At 41.6% G+C, this 17085-nt stretch overlaps 1 protein-coding gene and 1 long non-coding RNA gene across 3 annotated transcripts in view; both read right to left on the bottom strand.

Annotated features, from left to right (window-relative positions):
• Positions 1 to 9908, bottom strand: part of MFSD6 (major facilitator superfamily domain containing 6) — a 28176-nt gene extending 18268 nt beyond the window's left edge. The window contains exons 1-2 of the mRNA XM_062578161.1: positions 9829 to 9908; positions 536 to 2132 (exon numbers count right to left, since the gene is read on the bottom strand). Of these exons, the coding sequence (XP_062434145.1) occupies positions 536 to 2079 (1544 nt within the window). The 5' untranslated portion in view covers positions 2080 to 2132; positions 9829 to 9908. The remainder of the gene's footprint in view (positions 1 to 535; positions 2133 to 9828) is intronic.
• Positions 9909 to 12182: 2274 nt separating this feature from the next.
• LOC134142304 (uncharacterized) lies at positions 12183 to 16857 on the bottom strand. 2 transcript variants are annotated; one of them, XR_009958818.1, is made up of 5 exons: positions 16792 to 16857; positions 15920 to 15993; positions 14397 to 14500; positions 12524 to 12683; positions 12183 to 12382 (listed from the first exon to the last, which is right to left on the bottom strand). It is a non-coding gene; the product is annotated as an uncharacterized LOC134142304 (long non-coding RNA). The 2 variants fall into 2 exon arrangements; XR_009958819.1 differs by lacking the exon at positions 16792 to 16857 and adding an exon at positions 16625 to 16677.
• Between the last annotated feature and the right edge of the window lie 228 nt (positions 16858 to 17085).

Genomic DNA, 17085 nt, shown 5'->3' with positions numbered 1-17085 from the left:
GGCATGTGCACAGGAGGTGCTCACCTCTTCTCTCCATCTCATACACCTCCCCTCCCAGCGTGCAAGGGACACGTTCCCAGTCGAGTGCAGGAGCAAAGAACCACCCTGCAAGGAGGAGCAGCTAAGCAGGAGACTTCCAGAACATTGCTACTCACGAGAAAAAGTTATACAATTAATTGAAATTTTATTTCAAAACAAACAGTCCTTGAGTAGGAAGCAGTTTGAAAAGATCTCTAACAGAACTTTGCATCAGTGAACTAGGATGTCTTTTGGAACCATCTACAGAAGGTCATGTTGCCAAAAATGCATGTACTAGCATGGAACTGAAAAGCTATGGAAGCATTTCAGAGCACTTTAAGCTCCTAAAATACAAGGACTTGATTAGACAGCTACATATCTGATCAGGGTTTGGAACTGTAAAATAAAAGGAAATCCTTAAAACAGATTAACTTGAATTTCACTTTGTAATACAAGGCTAGGTCAAACATTGAACATTTTTTGTATAGCTCTTTAATGATTGTTAAGATCTCCTTACCTGATATGACCAACCAATTCAATCAACTTGTGGCTGAAGAAGTAGGCAGTCAGCTCGGACACATGGCTGAGCACAGAACAAACTCCAAAGAGAGTAGTAGTGCCGTTCAGGTCCTCCAAATGCCAGTAAAGGAAAGTGAACACAAAGCCATATCCAAATCCCATGAACCAAGCCACAAAGAGCACTGAGCCATACTGGATACTACACAGCAGTTTTATCAGATCCCAAAAACTGAAAGACTGTGACTGGCTCATACTAGTGGGAGTATTATCAGAGGATTCATTGGAGGCGTTTCTGTCCACCTGTGATATTTCTACTTCTTTTCTCTTATTTTCATCTTGCTTGAAGTGCGTATAATGAAATCGGAACTGAGTGGCCACAATTAATGCCATTGTCATCAGAACACCGAAAACTATGAAAACTATCCTGTAGTTCTTGTATTCAGGAGCTTTACATCCTTGACCTTCAATGCCAACTTCGATATGGGTATAGTCAATGCCAATTCCCACGGACAACATGGCTAGTCCCCAGCCCAAAGACCCCCACATACGCTGCAATCCATACCGGTCCCTGTGTTTGCCGAGGTATTGTAGAGTTACAGTGTCCACAATAGTAACAGAAGAAGCACTGAAAAATTCTCCTATTATGACAACCAACAGAATGAGTAGAAAGATGGCTTCTACTTCTTGATCATCATAAACAAGCACAGCTTGGTCAGAAGGCATCGGCTTTGTGGTGGTGGCAGCTGGAGTGGTACTCTGAGTCTTATTTCCTGGTGAGATTGGGCTAACAGTTGCATTTTTTGAAATCAGATGGGTACTATTTTCCAAGGCAAACTCCATATCATTGCTCTGATTAGGTAGCAGGAATGTTACTTCAGGACTAGCAGTCCCTGTTGTTTCCAGAGTGACTGGTTTGGAAGTGAATAGCTCTCTCTTCCCACGAACTTTCTGGGGTGTAGTATTTGCTGTGATTAGCAGAGAAGAAATTGAGCCATTTTGCAGAACTGTTGTTAAATGGCTGCTTCCATTGGTGGGATGTGCTGGGGGAAGGCCCTTTGGTACACATCTTAAGGTGGCTGGTCTAACAAATCCAATGCCCAGGTTAAATAAAACCCAGCATAAGAGTGAAAAGAGAAGGACAATCTTCCCTTTCTTAAAGCGATCCGCCACCACTCCCCAGAACGGAGCACTGCAGAACTCAATAAAGTACCTAATGCCCACCAGAAGTCCGCTCTGGCTGGGTGACATACCCAGCTGCTTGTAATACACGGGCAGCAAGGGGTAGAGAGAGCCATATGCAGAGTAGAAGAAAAAATAGAAGACCTTTGAGATCAGAAGATCATTATTTATTCTGACACAGTGCTTTTCTAACCAGTCTAGTTCTTCATCTGGGACAGTGGTTGTCTCTGTCGAAGGGGATTCGTTCTGGGGCTGCAAGTCTTGATCCTTGGAAATGCCATTGAAAGGATCAGCAAGTACATACTTCCTCTTCTGTTCTTCTTCATCATCCGTTAAAATGGCAACTTTATCATCAGTTGCCATGGTTTAACCACAGGCATCCAATATTTTGTGCACTCCGAAGAATTACTGCTATCCTATAGAACAAATAAAAGAAACCATGGTAAGGTAACACGTAGGGACAGATCTGCAATGCCAGTCATCAAGGACAAACATGACTGATACTCCTAAGCAATAAATACAGCAACAGTCACAGCAGGGAAGGCCATTTGCCTAGACTATGGGTACACATTAGATTCAAATAATAATAATAAAGAATTATTTATGACCAAAGCTGTTCTCCCAAGACCAGCCTTAAAAGAACCTTTCTTCCTATAAAGAACCTTTTGTGTCAAAGACAGGGAAAAATTGTGTGTTCAAAGTTACTGTGGCAATTAAGTGCTACCATTTGCTTTTCTTTCAAGTTAACTTTTCTCCTCCAATACTAACTGCTTTATTTCCTGTATTCCCACAGGATATAGTAATACCACAGGATAAGGAAGCCATGATTCCATAATTAAATAATGCAGCCAAATATATATCCTGTTTTGTTAAAGATCAAAATAAATTACTATCTGAAGGTCGGTGATGTCATATATTAAGTTAATCAATCTCCTATGAAACATGATTTTTTAAAAAAACTGTACAATCACAGCAGAAATTGGTAGGAGGCTTAAAATTTCTAAGCCAGTGGGAAGGGAATCCAGACAGGGAAGGGAATTAGGAGAGGCCTTCAAGATTAAAACAAGAGACCCTCACAATTAGGATAACAACCTCGGAGGCATCAAAGACCTGAGATCAAAGAAACACACGGACAGAATGTAAATACAGGCCCTATAATGATCTTTTCAAGTCAAATTCCGAAATAAGGAGAGAAACTGTCCTGCAGCTGCCTGCATTGTACTTAACCTGTGGAGAAGTAAAAGGCTGCAGAACGGACAAGCTGCACTTGAAAGCAAAATCAAAGTCATCACTACTTAGCCTTTGATTTGACAAAACAGTTTTCATATTTGAAAACAACAAACCATTCATACAAACAAGTTACCTAAAGGAAGCCTTCCTCTCGAGGAATAAGACAAAGCTCTACCAATGGACTGCCAGCTCAAAACCATTATATTAGGCAATTATTTTTGCTATGCTCTTATCTGTAAATTTAACCTAGGAAGATTAGCTTACATTCATTGTAAGTTGGATATTTAATGTGTTTTGGTTCTGTCACCCCTCTACTGTTTGGATTACTGTTAATGATGCACAAGAACCTTTTCAAGGACAAAGATCTGAATATGGCAATATTCCAGAAGAGCCTGAAATTTCTCTGAGAGCACTGAAGTTATGGATATGGAATATATTCCTCCAGAAAATGGAGTATATTTTGCAGCTCTGCCCTTTCTATTCTCACAAGCAATGTTCCAATGAAATTTCAATCTTTCACAGTTCAACTGAAAGCATAATATGGTCTATTTAAAATCAGTCATGCATTGAGATAACCAGCTCATTTAAATTATTTAATTATAAGTCAGAGTTTATTTCAATACCAACAACATATTTGCAATCCAATGGCAGGCTAATGAAAGAGATTCTGAAATTCACAAGTATGTTAAATGAATTGTTTTATCTTGATCCAACGTACACACAACAGCTGGCAGAACAAGTGACGGATACTTTAAAAAAACAGTGATCCATTGAAATAATCAAAACCTTACATAGTTCAGTATTGGACAACTCTCAAAATATTATCACTAAGATCCCAAACTCTCATGATGTTTGTGCATGTTTTTTATTTTTAAATGGTGTTTCTAGGGATATCATCTACAAGGATCTCTGGTTTTACTTGAGGAGGAAAGGTTGTAAAAAAATCTTGGAATCTTAAATATTCAAGTGTACTAAATCAGAAACTGATCAAAAATCTCAGCACATAAACATAGCTTTCTTTTCTCTCCTATTGCTTTAAAAACATTTCAGAGACAATCCAATTAAATAAAAAAAACTGCAAGTGTTGAAAGTTTAGAAAAAGTTCTAATTAAGCTGTTACAGCAGTCAAATATGAAAACACATTTTCTTGCTCTTACTTGAGACCATTATAAGCCACGTGAAGTGAAAACCAGCAGATATTTAGTTAGTTGCTGTAATTTTTAGTTCAGCCAGCCACCTCCACCTGACAGCTGGAAAGACTGTAGGTCTTTGCTCACACATTTGTTCATTTTTGGCTTATACATCCATAAAACAAGTCCTTCTAATGAGTAAATTAGATCAGTCATCATCTGTGCTTTTATTTGCTTTAAGCCTTGCCTTGATTTGACAACAAAGATTTGGCAATTATTTGATCCTCTTTTACTTCAGTTCCCCTTTCCTGTTGGAAACGGACTTCAGTTTCATAAGCTGTATGAAGAGTGAGTATATTAAGAGCTGTTACATTCTTAATCTTTAAGAACTTCAGTTGTTGCACCCTCTTTTGCCCACTCCATGGCTTTTATTTGCCAGTGCATCCATCATCTTCTAACCTGTTGTGTGAGGATTAATCCAACAGAAATCTTTTATACTCTTCTATTATTTTGACTAGAACATCTAAAATAAGAAATCTATGAACAGTATATTTCATAATAAGTTCAATAAATATCTTCCCGCTCTTAGGAGTGTTTCTTTGAATATTATTAATAACGTGGAATATACCCTTCAGAAATACAACAGCATCAGGACTGGTAGAAGCCATATGGCATTCTTTAATGTTTTGATCACTAGTTTGTTTGGGGGTTGGGTTTTTGGAAGTGATTTTATTTAGCAATCCTTTTAAATTCTAAAAATAAGTTACTAAAAATGAGAAAGCCAACTAACTGGTACTGCTATTGGAAATTTGCAAAAAAAAATAGTAATCTATGAGTCTTTCCTTCTCCTGGAAAAAAAAAAAAAAAGAAAGAAAAAAAGAAAAAATGTCAGGCAGCAATTGAAAGTGCAGTGAAATCAACCAGATGGTGAAACAACATACTTCTGAGTGCGAACAGACTACGCATCTACCAGGTATTATAAACACAGTCTTCAAATACTACGTCTTCCCTTTGTAAAATCCCTTTCTGATCTACAAGGCAGAAGGAGGGCAGAAGACAGAGCTATTGGCAAGTTTAAAACGATCAGCAGTGAACAGGAGTGAGGAACGAAGATTCGGAAAGCAAACGGACCGGATCTCTCTGCTTTAACCTCTTTGGGGCAGAACAGGAGCGAAGTTGTGGTCAAAGCCTGTCCAATGTCATCGGTCCAGCCAGGATAACTGAACGCAGACCTAGTAAAGGGGTCCACTCACGTGATCAGAAATGTTCCAGACTGATAACATCACTCTGGAAAACAGGAATAACTGTTCCGAAGCTATCTTCCACAAACTTAGATAAGTAGCACTAACAGACAATACAGCCCTTTACCTTCTACACACAAACTGGAAGAAATATCTGAAAAGATCTTGGGGGGGGGGGAGAGAAAATCCACAAATGGAATGAGGTTTAGCAAGTGCATAGGATAGTAGATTTATGTAACAAGAGTATTTTGCTCCTCCAGCTGACAGGAGGAACAAGCTTTTTACTTTAGACAGGTTTATGTTTCCAAAACACTACACTTGGAATTGAGAAATGAATCTTTGTTTTTCCATCACTCTATCATCCCTGACACTGTAACAACTCAAAAGAATTTCAAAATATTAAAATGCACATCCTCCCCTCCCCCTGAGAGGCATAATCTGGTTTTGCAGGTACAGGACTGTAAGTCACTTGCTCAAAGTTACACAGGAAGCTTGTGGCTGATCTGACTTCATCAGAGTGTGGATTTCTGTGCATGATCACACATTTTCTGAGCCTGTTTATGTAAAAGTATATTCATTGCTTTTCAGATAAAGAAAATAGATTTTTAACCACATGGCATTCTTCCTTTGTGCTTTACACAAAGAGTATTCTTAGATAAGTCCTACAGTCAATTTTTTTTGAGTTTCCTGATAAACAGAGTGTTTCCTCCTGTTTACGTCAATTTTTATTCCTCTAATGAAATTCTACTTCAAACACTGAAATCTATGACAAGGCTTTCAGCAAGTAATCTGCAAAAAGCTACAGCAACCTTCATGCAGACTTAACTGCCTATGAACAACTGGCTCCGAGAAACAGAGGAAAAACCACTTGCTCCAAGGAAGCAAGCGATGACAGTGCGGTGGTCGCTTTAACGCCTGTGACTAGCCTCTTTGGCAGGCGGCAGGGAGCAGGCAGGCGTGGGTACGCTGCTCCGCTCCGGTCAGCTGAGTATCTCCTTGGCATTCTTTTTATTTTTTTTCAAACTGATCCTCATTTGCACTGTCTCTCTCAATAACTAGAGGATATCAAGATCAGAAAGGACAAAAAGCTAGTCTATTCAAGACAAGTACCCTACAAAACAAAACAAAGGAAAACAATAACTCAAAAAAATATTAGTGCGGTATACTCAAAATGCAGTTCTCCCTTTGGAGTCACTCTTCCCAAAAGCTTCAGAAAAGCACCTACTTTGCACTGTGTCTCAAAAAAATGCTAATCAACAGATCTGACTGGGGTGGTGAATCCCTGAGCCTCTCAAGGGAAGTCCCAAGGCACTTACAGATTTATAGGAGTAAAAAGAAGGCATTAAAATTTCACTTACAGACCAAAAAGCAATCAGGAGGAGGAGTACTGTGGTTTTTAAATAAAGCTTAATTCAGCATAAATATTTGATTTGTAGATATTAGGCTTTGAGAATTCAATATATAATTGAATATAATAAAATATAATTAAGACTCACAAAGAAAAGTATCTAAGAGCCTCAGAGTCAGGGTTTGGATGTAAACAGAAGGTTAAAAAAAAAAAAAAAGGAAAAAAGCTCCACAGTGCAAGCAGTTAATAGTTTTAACCAGTTAAGTACCCAGCAAAATCATTGCATAAGATTTATATTTACATAGTGTCTGAAAACAAACTCTAAGAGAGAAACAGGAAACATTAATTAACGCTCAAACAACATGTAGCTGTAACAACAGAAGCAGGTTAGACTGCTGTCTGCACTGTGCAGATAACTCAAAGCCAGCCTATGTATGACATCAAATCTTATTTTATTCCGTTCAGGCTTTCACTGACTAGAAAAATGAGTTTGCAATAAACATGTGAAATTTCACATAAGATTTTCACATGAATATTTTAAAATCAATCTACTAACACAAAACACATTCTTTGAATAATTGTTCTGCTTCTGTTTTTTTTAATTACTAAGTTCTTATGTTAGTGCTGGGATATATATTTATATATTTATCTCAAGTTTGAAGTAAGGCTTTAGCCTTTTCATATCAACTGCCATAGTTAGTAATTGAAAACGTCTCATAAAGCCTAAGTTAAGTTCAGAATAGGTCTGTGCTAGAGAAGCAGACTTAAAAACTGTCTTTAAAAGAAAGATCACCTCACCTATCTCTGGGATGGTGAAACTGCTGTAACATTTGCACCCATCGCATTGCTCACACACAGCAGCTCATCCTCAGCCCTGCTTATCTCAGTGGTGTAAACTACAAAATCTTTGGATCAAGAACTTCCTGCTGCAGTTCCTGTGCAGCGTCTAGTAGAAATCAAGCAAGTCTATAAAAGGCTGCTGTAATAAACATGAATAATAGACTACGTCTCCCCTTTTCAAGCAAGTTTCACTCCTAAGGAGCAGCCTAGTGTTGTCACCCACACCTACGCCCAGGAGGAGGGAGATGCCAGGCCAAGAGCGCGCGTCACGACGCAGGAGCACGCGCTTACTCTCGGAGGGCTCCCAAGCCTTCAGGAGCGCGCCGGAGGCACAGGCCGGACACCCCACGCAGGCGCCCCCCGCCCCGAGCAGGGCCACCTCGCTCACAAGTTACACAGGCAGGCACAACCCGCGTTTGGTGAATTTACTTGGTGCTGGGATGCAAGTTTGAAGTGAGACTTGGTGTTTTAACATTAGCGACCATAGTTAGGGTTTCCAAGAAGAGAAACCACCTCATTCTAGAACACTTAACTCTTAAAATTGGTTTATTTTGTTGTACTTGGCATGCACTGACTCAATGTTTGTGTCTACAGGCTTTTCTACATCATTTAATATGTACACAAAACCACATACTTTGACATGTTTAGTCAATTAGATTGAGAGACTAAAATATGTCTCAAGTGTGTCAAAATCAGGTTTAATATGTTTAATGCACTTTATAATAGGTTTGAAGTTGCTAAGTTGCTACAATAGTACTAGTATTAACATTAAAGCAGAAAGATAAAAGCACTATCAGATCCTGATCTATTAAAGAAAAGCCATTAAACTCTCGCACTTCAGGACTTTTGCTTTCCTACTCATGTTTTCTGTTTAATGTGTGCAAATCAAGGTGTCATAGTAAGCTATTTTTTAACCATTTTCACCAGTACTAGACTCAAAAATTTTAGCCAGTTCTTAATATACCAGCTACTGACTAGACTGCACTTACAAGGTTTACACTTCATTAGTTTTGGTAAACAGCAAGTGAGACTTCAGCTATGGCCCAGAAAGTGCCCAGCTTCAGAGCTGCGGTAGTCTACAAGCACTTCCAGTACTCCCAGTACAGGGAAAAGGCAAAACGCGCTGTGCTCCACCAGCCACAGCTTCACAGCGCTGGGAGAAGTGACCTGTTGCAAGACAAAGAGATTTGCTTGGCGATAGTCTTTGGGCCCAACCACAGTTCCTGCCACTGGATCGTATCCCCAGCTCAGGTTCTCTTGCAGCGCGATAAAACCTCGCAGCCCTGGTGTTGCAGCTCAACATCAAGGACAACATGGTAGGAAGAACCTCTGTTCCGGCCACCGCTACAGCAGCGGCCAACCACGACTTCTCCGCGTCGGCTGCTCCTGTCGTCAGCTTTTGCTACTCCACCTCTTTGAGCTTTTCTTTTAAAACTTGTTCAGGACTTTTACTGTATTAATGACAGCTATCACGGACACCATCTTCAAAATGAGAATTATTTTGTTTTCAAGTGCCCTAATCCTTCTGTGGGTCGTCAGGGAATACAAATAACTAAATAAACGTTCCATTGTCTGCTGCTTATTTACATGCAGAGAAACAAACCTGCTACCAGACCAGAAAACTAGCGTTGTACAATAATCTTCCTTGGACACAGTTAAATAGATAACTAGACCCGATTCGTAGCCCAGTCACGTAATAGTGTTTCAGATGAGCTCCTTCCGAAACACTTGAACAGTAGTTCACTTGAACTCTCCTAAATGCCAAGTTCAATACTGCATTTTTCACTAACAGCACATTAAAAAACTGCTGTTAAAGCTTTAAAGCCACTGACCCAGGACAGCGTCTGAAGTGACGCTGCAGGGCGTTACAGGTGCCCGTAACGCACAGGGCACCTCCAGCCCGCGCTGCCGGAACAAGCCCATATTCCCGGGCTTAGCTGGGCAGAGCCCCCGCGGAAAAGCAGCGGACCAGCCGCCTGCTAAAACCCGCCGTGCTTTACCACGGGTTTCAGCGCCGCGCCGCCCGGCGGCAGCCACGACCGCCCCCCGCGCAGCCGCCGCGGCGGGGCCTCCCCGCGGAGGAGGCTGCCTCGGAGCTGCGCCGAGGCCCCGCTTCCACCGCACACCACGAAGGCGCCCGCCCCGCTCCGCTCCGCTCCGCAGCGCGGCGCCGGGCGGAGAACAGCGCAGCCGCGCCGGGGGCAGCGGAGCGCAGCGGGGCCGCGGCTCGGCCGCCGCCGCGGGGGACCCCGGCCCGCCGCCGCCGCGGGGCAGGGGCAGCCGGCGGCCCTGCCGCCGCCGCCATCCCCGCCGCGCCACTCACCTCGCCCGGGGGCGGCTGCGGGAGGGCGCCCGGCCGCGGGCAGCGCCGCGCCGCCGCCTCCTGCCGCTGCTGCGGGCGGCGCCGCGCCGCCCCCGCCGCGCCCGCGCCGCCGCCGCCGCGCAGGGGCGCTGCGGGCAGGGCCGGAGCCGCCCCGCGGCGGGGGGGCCGCGCTGCGCTGCGCCGCCCGCTCCGGCACCGGCACCGGCACCGGCACCGGCACCGCGGGCCGGGCCGGGCCTCCCCCGGCGCGGCGGGAGGCGCCGTCGGTCTCGGCCCGCGCCCGCCTCCGGCCCCGTCTCTCGGAAGGCAGAACCCCCGCCGGTGATGCCGAGCGGCGCAGGGGCGCTGCGCGTTTCAGCGCGCGGGCCGCGCTCCTGCGCGTCCGGACCCCGCGGCGGCGCCGTGGTTTGGACGCGGTTTATCCGCAAGAAATAACTCTGCTGACGTCAGAGCCGAACCTGCCTCCAGCAGCCTCGGGGGCCTCGGCCGCCGGCCGGGCTCCAGGCTTAGGCACGGTACCGGGGCCGATCGTGGGCCCCACACGGCGAAAGGATCTGGTGCCCCCCCCCCAAAAAAAAAAGTAACATCTCCTCCTGCTCAGAAGTTTCATTCGAGCATAGGGAATTAAATTATTATTTGTGGTGCCTTCCACAGCCGTGTAGTCATCTCAGTGATCTTTCTAGAATTATGTGCACAGAAAATCCCGTAATTGCTGAAAGCACGGACAACAGGACAAACCTTCCCCCCGTCACCAAAAGTGAGATTTGAAAACAGAACAACAAATTCTGAGGTGGAAAAATGCCAGTAACCTGTTCCTGAGGGCAGGATCTTCAGAAAAGCAGCTGTCCCAAGCAAGCCCTGAACAGCATAGCACCGTCCAGGTGTGACAGCGGGAAGGAAAGAGGGGGAATAATCAGGACAGAAAATGAAAGGACAGCCGGGGGTTTGGAGATAGCTTTTAAGCCCTGAACTGCACAGGAAGTAGTAAAGTTGTTAGAGGATTAAGCTCAAGTGGCTGTGTTTCCTACGCAGGAGCTCAGAGGTGGGGAGTTTTCCACGAAGGAACTGGGCCAGAGTCCAAGCGAAGTCAGTGAAGTGCGTTCAGACTTCGCAGGGACGTCCAAACCGGCGGCACCTTGAGGAGGAGGAAGCTTCTGGAGCGGAGCACGCGCTCTCTTGGGGCTGAGTCTTCGGGAGATCATACATTGAACATCCCCCTTTCCATATACTTGGTTTCTGAGATGCCAGGGATATAGCCTAAAAAATTCCTCTCTGAATGTGGGAATTCAGGCAAAATGTGCAATGTTTCCTCTGAGGCTGTTGCAAAACCTGCTATGTGAACGTGAAGTTGCAGCTGAGGAGTGGATTATAGAATGTGCCCAATACACAGTCATCTACAATGAATTATTTTTATGTATTGCAAGAATGGTTTCTTACTGAGTTTAAAAACCTAATCGAGTACCAACCAAATTTGATCCAATAGCTTAGATTGGGGTGTACTGGCTTCAAGCAATAAGGATCACTAACATAAGGAAAAACTTCAGCATTCAACAATATTGCTCCCACCTGACAAGCTATCAGAGCAGAACTGAACATAATAGTCTCTGACTGGTTCTTTCTTTCAGTAAAGCCCTCTGTAAAGATCTGGATTACAACCCATCAGAAATTATTACATATGCTCAGAGGGTTCCTTTTCTGTTCTTTCAGCTACGAAAATGAGGATTAGCAGAAATGGAGAAACTGCGGCCCTATACGCAGACTGTACGTAACGAAAGCCTACATATTTCTAGCCAAAAAAAGTGTTCAGAGAAGAGGAAATACAGTTTTGAGTTACCTAAAGCACAAAGTTTCCAATTAAAGCACTTGCTACTATAAAACATGATAGCAGAACTAAGGAAATGAAAGGCTGGGTGAGATGCAAGGTCCGCTGAAATTCAGATGTAAGGTCTCCTCTTTTTTTCATGGGCCTTAGGATTAAGCTATGAATCACTGTATAATGTGATATACAGAATGTAAAAAACAATAAATAATGCTGAAAAACTCTTTTGCTGTTAGCAAATATGTGGAGTAAGACTAATACATGTGCACCTGACCACTGGCTATTAGAATATTCAAAACCAATGCTTTTTAACAGTAAAGTAAATATAGAGAGTAAATATACATGTGCTATAATAAGCACTATGTTATGAACCCATACTTGGGTTAAATTTATCAAAAAAATGGAAAAAATGGCTGTGGATTTCTGTAGGCTTTTGGTTAAATATTTACACTGCTTTGTTAGGATTTCAATTTGTGTGTCCTAAACTGCTTTACCACAGAGAAAATACTTGCCAAAAATATCTACAAATTCCTCATTGTTTAGAAAAATAACTTTAATATATAATACTAAGGCCCAATGAAACTGAAAAAAATTAAAGCAAGGTAGTTATTTTTAAAAACAAAATGAATAAAATTAGATGTATCTGCTGGAACACTGCACGTTGCTAACAGTAGCAGATCTTGCTTGAAAAGGACTCAGTGGTGTCAGTGACCCTCTGTGGCAGCTGGCTTGTTCCTAGGTTAGAGGGAAAATAAAGCAAATATGCTATTCCATAACACAAACAAAACTTTCATGGAAAAACGTCCTTCATATACTATGTGTAACACATACATATTGTGATTTTGATATTTTCCAACAATGGCAAAGGTAAAGTACCTGAGAGCTTACGGAAATTGTTTCCAGGAGCTCAGATTTTAATTTTAATTTATAGAACTATCTTCTTACTTGGGTTCCTTCATGAAATAGAGCAGTACTTTGAAATCAGGAACTTCTGGTTGCTATGAAGTATTCTAATGTCCTTCAGTGGCTTTTAGCTCTGGACCAAAAAAAAAAAAAAACAAACATCAGTGAGGCTAGAAAGATAAGTTCAAGGTGAGATTATGCTGTTAGGACTTGCTCCAGAGCATACTGAAGTCAATAGAAAAGCTTTTATTTCAATCAGGCCTTTGCAGAACACGGACAAAATTACTTTAGTCCCCCTTTAGCTAGGGGAGGAAATACACTAAGGTGACTAAGGTGCTCAGTTCTTCCTCTTTAGGAAGGTCTTCATCTCATACCCAGTTTGCAAGTATCCCAGTATAAATCTGGGAAGAAGTTAAGTTGTTACGAAGAACAAAGAAAAGTGGCTTTTTTCTACAGTTTCAAAGACTAAATGCAAATACATTACCATCACTAAGAGAGAAATCCTGACAGAGGAAGTGAAAAATAGTCACACAGTGAATCAGCAAATCGTGCAGAACTAAAAGCAACATTAATGGCAACAAGTAAAACTATTCACTATTCATAGCTGGTCAGACCATGAGATACTATTGCAGTGGTCTGTCTGGTTTAGCAGGTAAGCAGAGGCTTCACTTCATCAGATTTTTAATCTAACACCTTTAGAAGTATTAAATTCATTAGCAAAGAGAAGACAAAGCAGTGTGCAAAAGCAAATACTAGTTACAGAAAGTATGTTTACTGTATATGCCCGTGTGCTTTTACTGCGCTAATACGCCCTTTTCCCCCTCAAATTAGGTTTGCATTTGCACTTTATCTGTCTATACAGAAGTCAGCTTTTCCTCGTCCAGAGGACTTTGGAACCCATTGGCACATACCAAATTGGGTGATGGTGATGGTCTTGCAAATATTAAATCCCTACAAGTCAGTGTGAACATCAGCAGCTAGCGAAGGAAAGAACCCCAGGAGAGTGCCATGAATGGAAGGAAAGCCAAGAGCACAACCTCCCCAACAGGCTCCCGTGCAGCTGTGAACCCTTGCCCTGCCCACGCAGCCGTTCAGCTGGGAAGGAATGGAGGAACGGGAGTTTGGGGATGAAATGGAGGGGGGACAGCAGAGGTGTGCAAAGTGGGGGAGGAAGGGAGTGGGTTGCAGAGGTGTGGTACACAGACCCGCCGGAAACCAAGCTTCATTAGCTCTGCTCTTCACAGGGCTGCTAGTTTACATTGGGCTGTTGCTAGTACAGAAGCCACTGAATATGTGCACAAATATTATGACCTTGAGCCTGTCATAAGCTCTGCAAATACGGATTGTAGAGCCTGTGCAAAGGCCTGCTGACTTTATTTGTATTTCGGGCAGGAGCTAAGATAGTTTACACAATTTAGATACTGAACTCGCAATGAATTCTGCATTGGCCTATCTTCACAGAGGCAGGCTTAACTGGCCAGAGCTTGGAGGTGGATCTGCTTAGGCCTTCTTATATAGCAAGGTCTACAGAAAAGATCAAAAAATGTCTAAAACTTAAATACAAATATCGCATTCACACATACATTTTATTGTAATAAAACCTAGAAATTTTAAAAATAAAAATGGAGAATGACTAGGGCAGACAGAATGGTTAAAAAAGGCATATGCACCAATCTCCTCTGCACATTATAGCCTGGCAGAATGGGTCCTTGCTCCCCTACTTAACTTCAATAACCCAAATATATGTCTTCTAAACCATATTTGGAACATAATAAGTAATTGTTGAGCCTAACCTGTTTATCTACAGGCTATCTACAGGTAGATAACTGAGGGACAGCAAACTGACCACTTTGATTCCTAGGAAGTTCTTTCTATCCCTTCCAAGAACAAAAGATTGAGCAAATAGTGGCATTCAAGTAGAAAATTATTTTCTGTCATTTTTCTTCACATCTACAAAAGAAAAAAAAAAGGTCAGATATGCCTCTTTTCCCCTAGTTATTAGTAAATGACTTGATCACAGGTCAATGGGAATTAGAGTTCTCAGCTTCTAACTAGATTAAGTTTCCAAGATTAGCTCTTAGAGGAAATACAATACCATTACATTTCAAATTATTCCTTGACCAAAACAAATTTTAGCTAAGATTTAATACTCTTCACATTGAAAGATTAGTCATGAAAACAGTTTTGGTTTTACACAGCATTACATATTCTCCTCCTCTAATCCAAGGACCAGTTCTCATCACTTGTATAGCTGAAATAAATGACGATAGCTCAAAGCAGTTTTTAACCCATCTGTTTTCTTTGATTCATATTAAATTCCTGTCTTTTACAATGCAGCTGAATATACAAACCACCACGAAGACACACGAATGTGATTTTTGATGAAAACCACTTGAATGGTGCAAGCAGTGAACTCATCTTTTCTCTTGAGAAACATATTGCACCAAATTCAAGCTAAGACTGACTCCAGTAGCTTCAGAGGACTAACATCCAGTTCTCAACGGCTGAATTTGCCTCATTATAAATTGCAGAAGTGAGTGGCACTTTTGCTGCAGACATGAGTCACAGTGTCAGCTAAGCCTTATTTCCCCCCAAAACAGACACATCTTTTTTATTTTCTATTTCATCTGAAGATCTCCAGTGTAACTTCTTGGTTAACCTATCTTAATTTCTTATCAGCATCTGAGCGATCCTAGTAGCTGAACTAAATTTTAAGGTCAGTTTCAAACCTTCCCCCCCCAAAGCGTGAAAACAATGAGTGAATGACTGATGCCCTTCTCAGACAAGTTCTGAAGATGATACTCCTCACTGTAAGAACAAGGACCTTAATACCTCAGTGTCATGTGAGGACCACATAGACTCCAGTTACACTGAGACTGAAAGCAGTACCTCTGATCAAAAATAAACGTGAAATAAATAAATTTTAAATACATGAATGTTTCTATTTGTCTAAAATACGTCTAAAATACGTAAACTATTTTGTTAGCCATGCCATGAAATGGTAAAAGGGACTTTAATGTACACTGATAATATTATCAACTAATTTGATTTCTATTCAGACTTCTGACTGGAAATAAAATTCATTAGTAATATATGAAAAACATCCAAGATTCTTTCTTTGTAGTGTTATCAGTGCAATCTGGAATAAAGGCTTCATGAATGTAATCAATTGTTTCAGAAATACTGAACATAACTATTCACCTGTTTCCTACAATATACTGATAATCACAATGTATTTAAAATAGGGCTTAACATGCTGTAGTATTCTCTGTGGAAAGCCTCAGAACATCTGTTTATTTCTGAGTCTTAAGTTGAAGGTAAAAATAACACAAACAAAATTTCAGAAGCTATTAATAGTTCTATACTTACCATGCTCATTAATAAATTCATTCAATTCCTCCCCAGCAGTGTTTCTTTTCCAAACCTGGAAACTAAATTATTGTCTGTGAAGAAAAACAACATATGTTTAGTTTTCAACAGAATGTTAATTTAGGTTTAAAGAGCCTGATTCTGCAAAGTGCTTCTTAGCCTAAACTTCTGTGGAAACCAGTAACAACTGGTTCACAATTTCACTTCAAGGACAAAGACCAGGTCTTTCATTAGTGGTATGTCAGTGTATTTGGCAGGTAGTGAGAATGCACAGCTTAGGTCAAGCCGGTTACCATAATAGAGCTACCATGAAACCCAAAATGGTTTCAGGAAGCAACATCTCTTCAAAGCAGGAACACATCCTAGAGAAAGTGTGTTCCCTTTGACAGGGAACAGAATTAGCTGGTCAGGAGATAAAAATATGGACCTCAACTATATGTATATCAATAGAGGAATAAAAACACTTCCTGGCATCAAGTTTCAATATACCACTACTTCTTCTCTTAAAGGCAGACTGCAAGTTTCTGCAGCATTTAAATGACCTGACAAAGCAAGTACTCTGAAACAAAAACAAAACAATGTTAGACTGCTTTCTAGTTCTAGCTTTTTTCCTGCCTCATTGGACAAGGATAAGGTTTCACCATTAGCCAAGGCACTTCAGTAAAGTTAAGGCATTTTGTTTGACAAATGGAAAAACGGAGTGACCTTGAAGAATTTTACCAGTTCAAAATAAATGAGTAGTGCCAGAAAAAGTACTGTGTAAAACATATATATGCTGAATTAGTGGCTTTACAATATTTATACGTTTAATTAGCTCTTAATTAGTAATTTAGCTTCACAGTAAGCAAACGCTGCCTTTCAGGGCCCTGTACCACCACAGAAGTCCCGGCTGCTTCCATTCGGCTGCTCCGTGCTGCTCTGCAGTGAACACAGGTCCCTCTGCTGCATTGAATAAAACATTTCAGACCGAGTACTTCCACACTGAGATATGTTTGAAATCTTGTTCCACATCTAAATTTTTCAGCTAACCTTTCACAGTATTTCTGTTCTCTTTGTCTCTTGCAGATCACGATCTATTTATAACATCTCAGCTATTTCCAAACCTCAAGCAGACAGCAAATTGATGAGTCATTGGGGGATATGCCTTTGAAATGCTTGGGCGAGGA

The sequence above is a fragment of the Rhea pennata genome, chromosome 6 (genome assembly GCF_028389875.1).
Source record: "Rhea pennata isolate bPtePen1 chromosome 6, bPtePen1.pri, whole genome shotgun sequence".
In the NCBI taxonomy this organism is placed as follows: domain Eukaryota; kingdom Metazoa; phylum Chordata; class Aves; order Rheiformes; family Rheidae; genus Rhea; species Rhea pennata.
The sequence above is the reverse complement of the archived record's forward strand: the minus strand, read 5'-3'. Positions and strand labels throughout refer to the sequence as shown.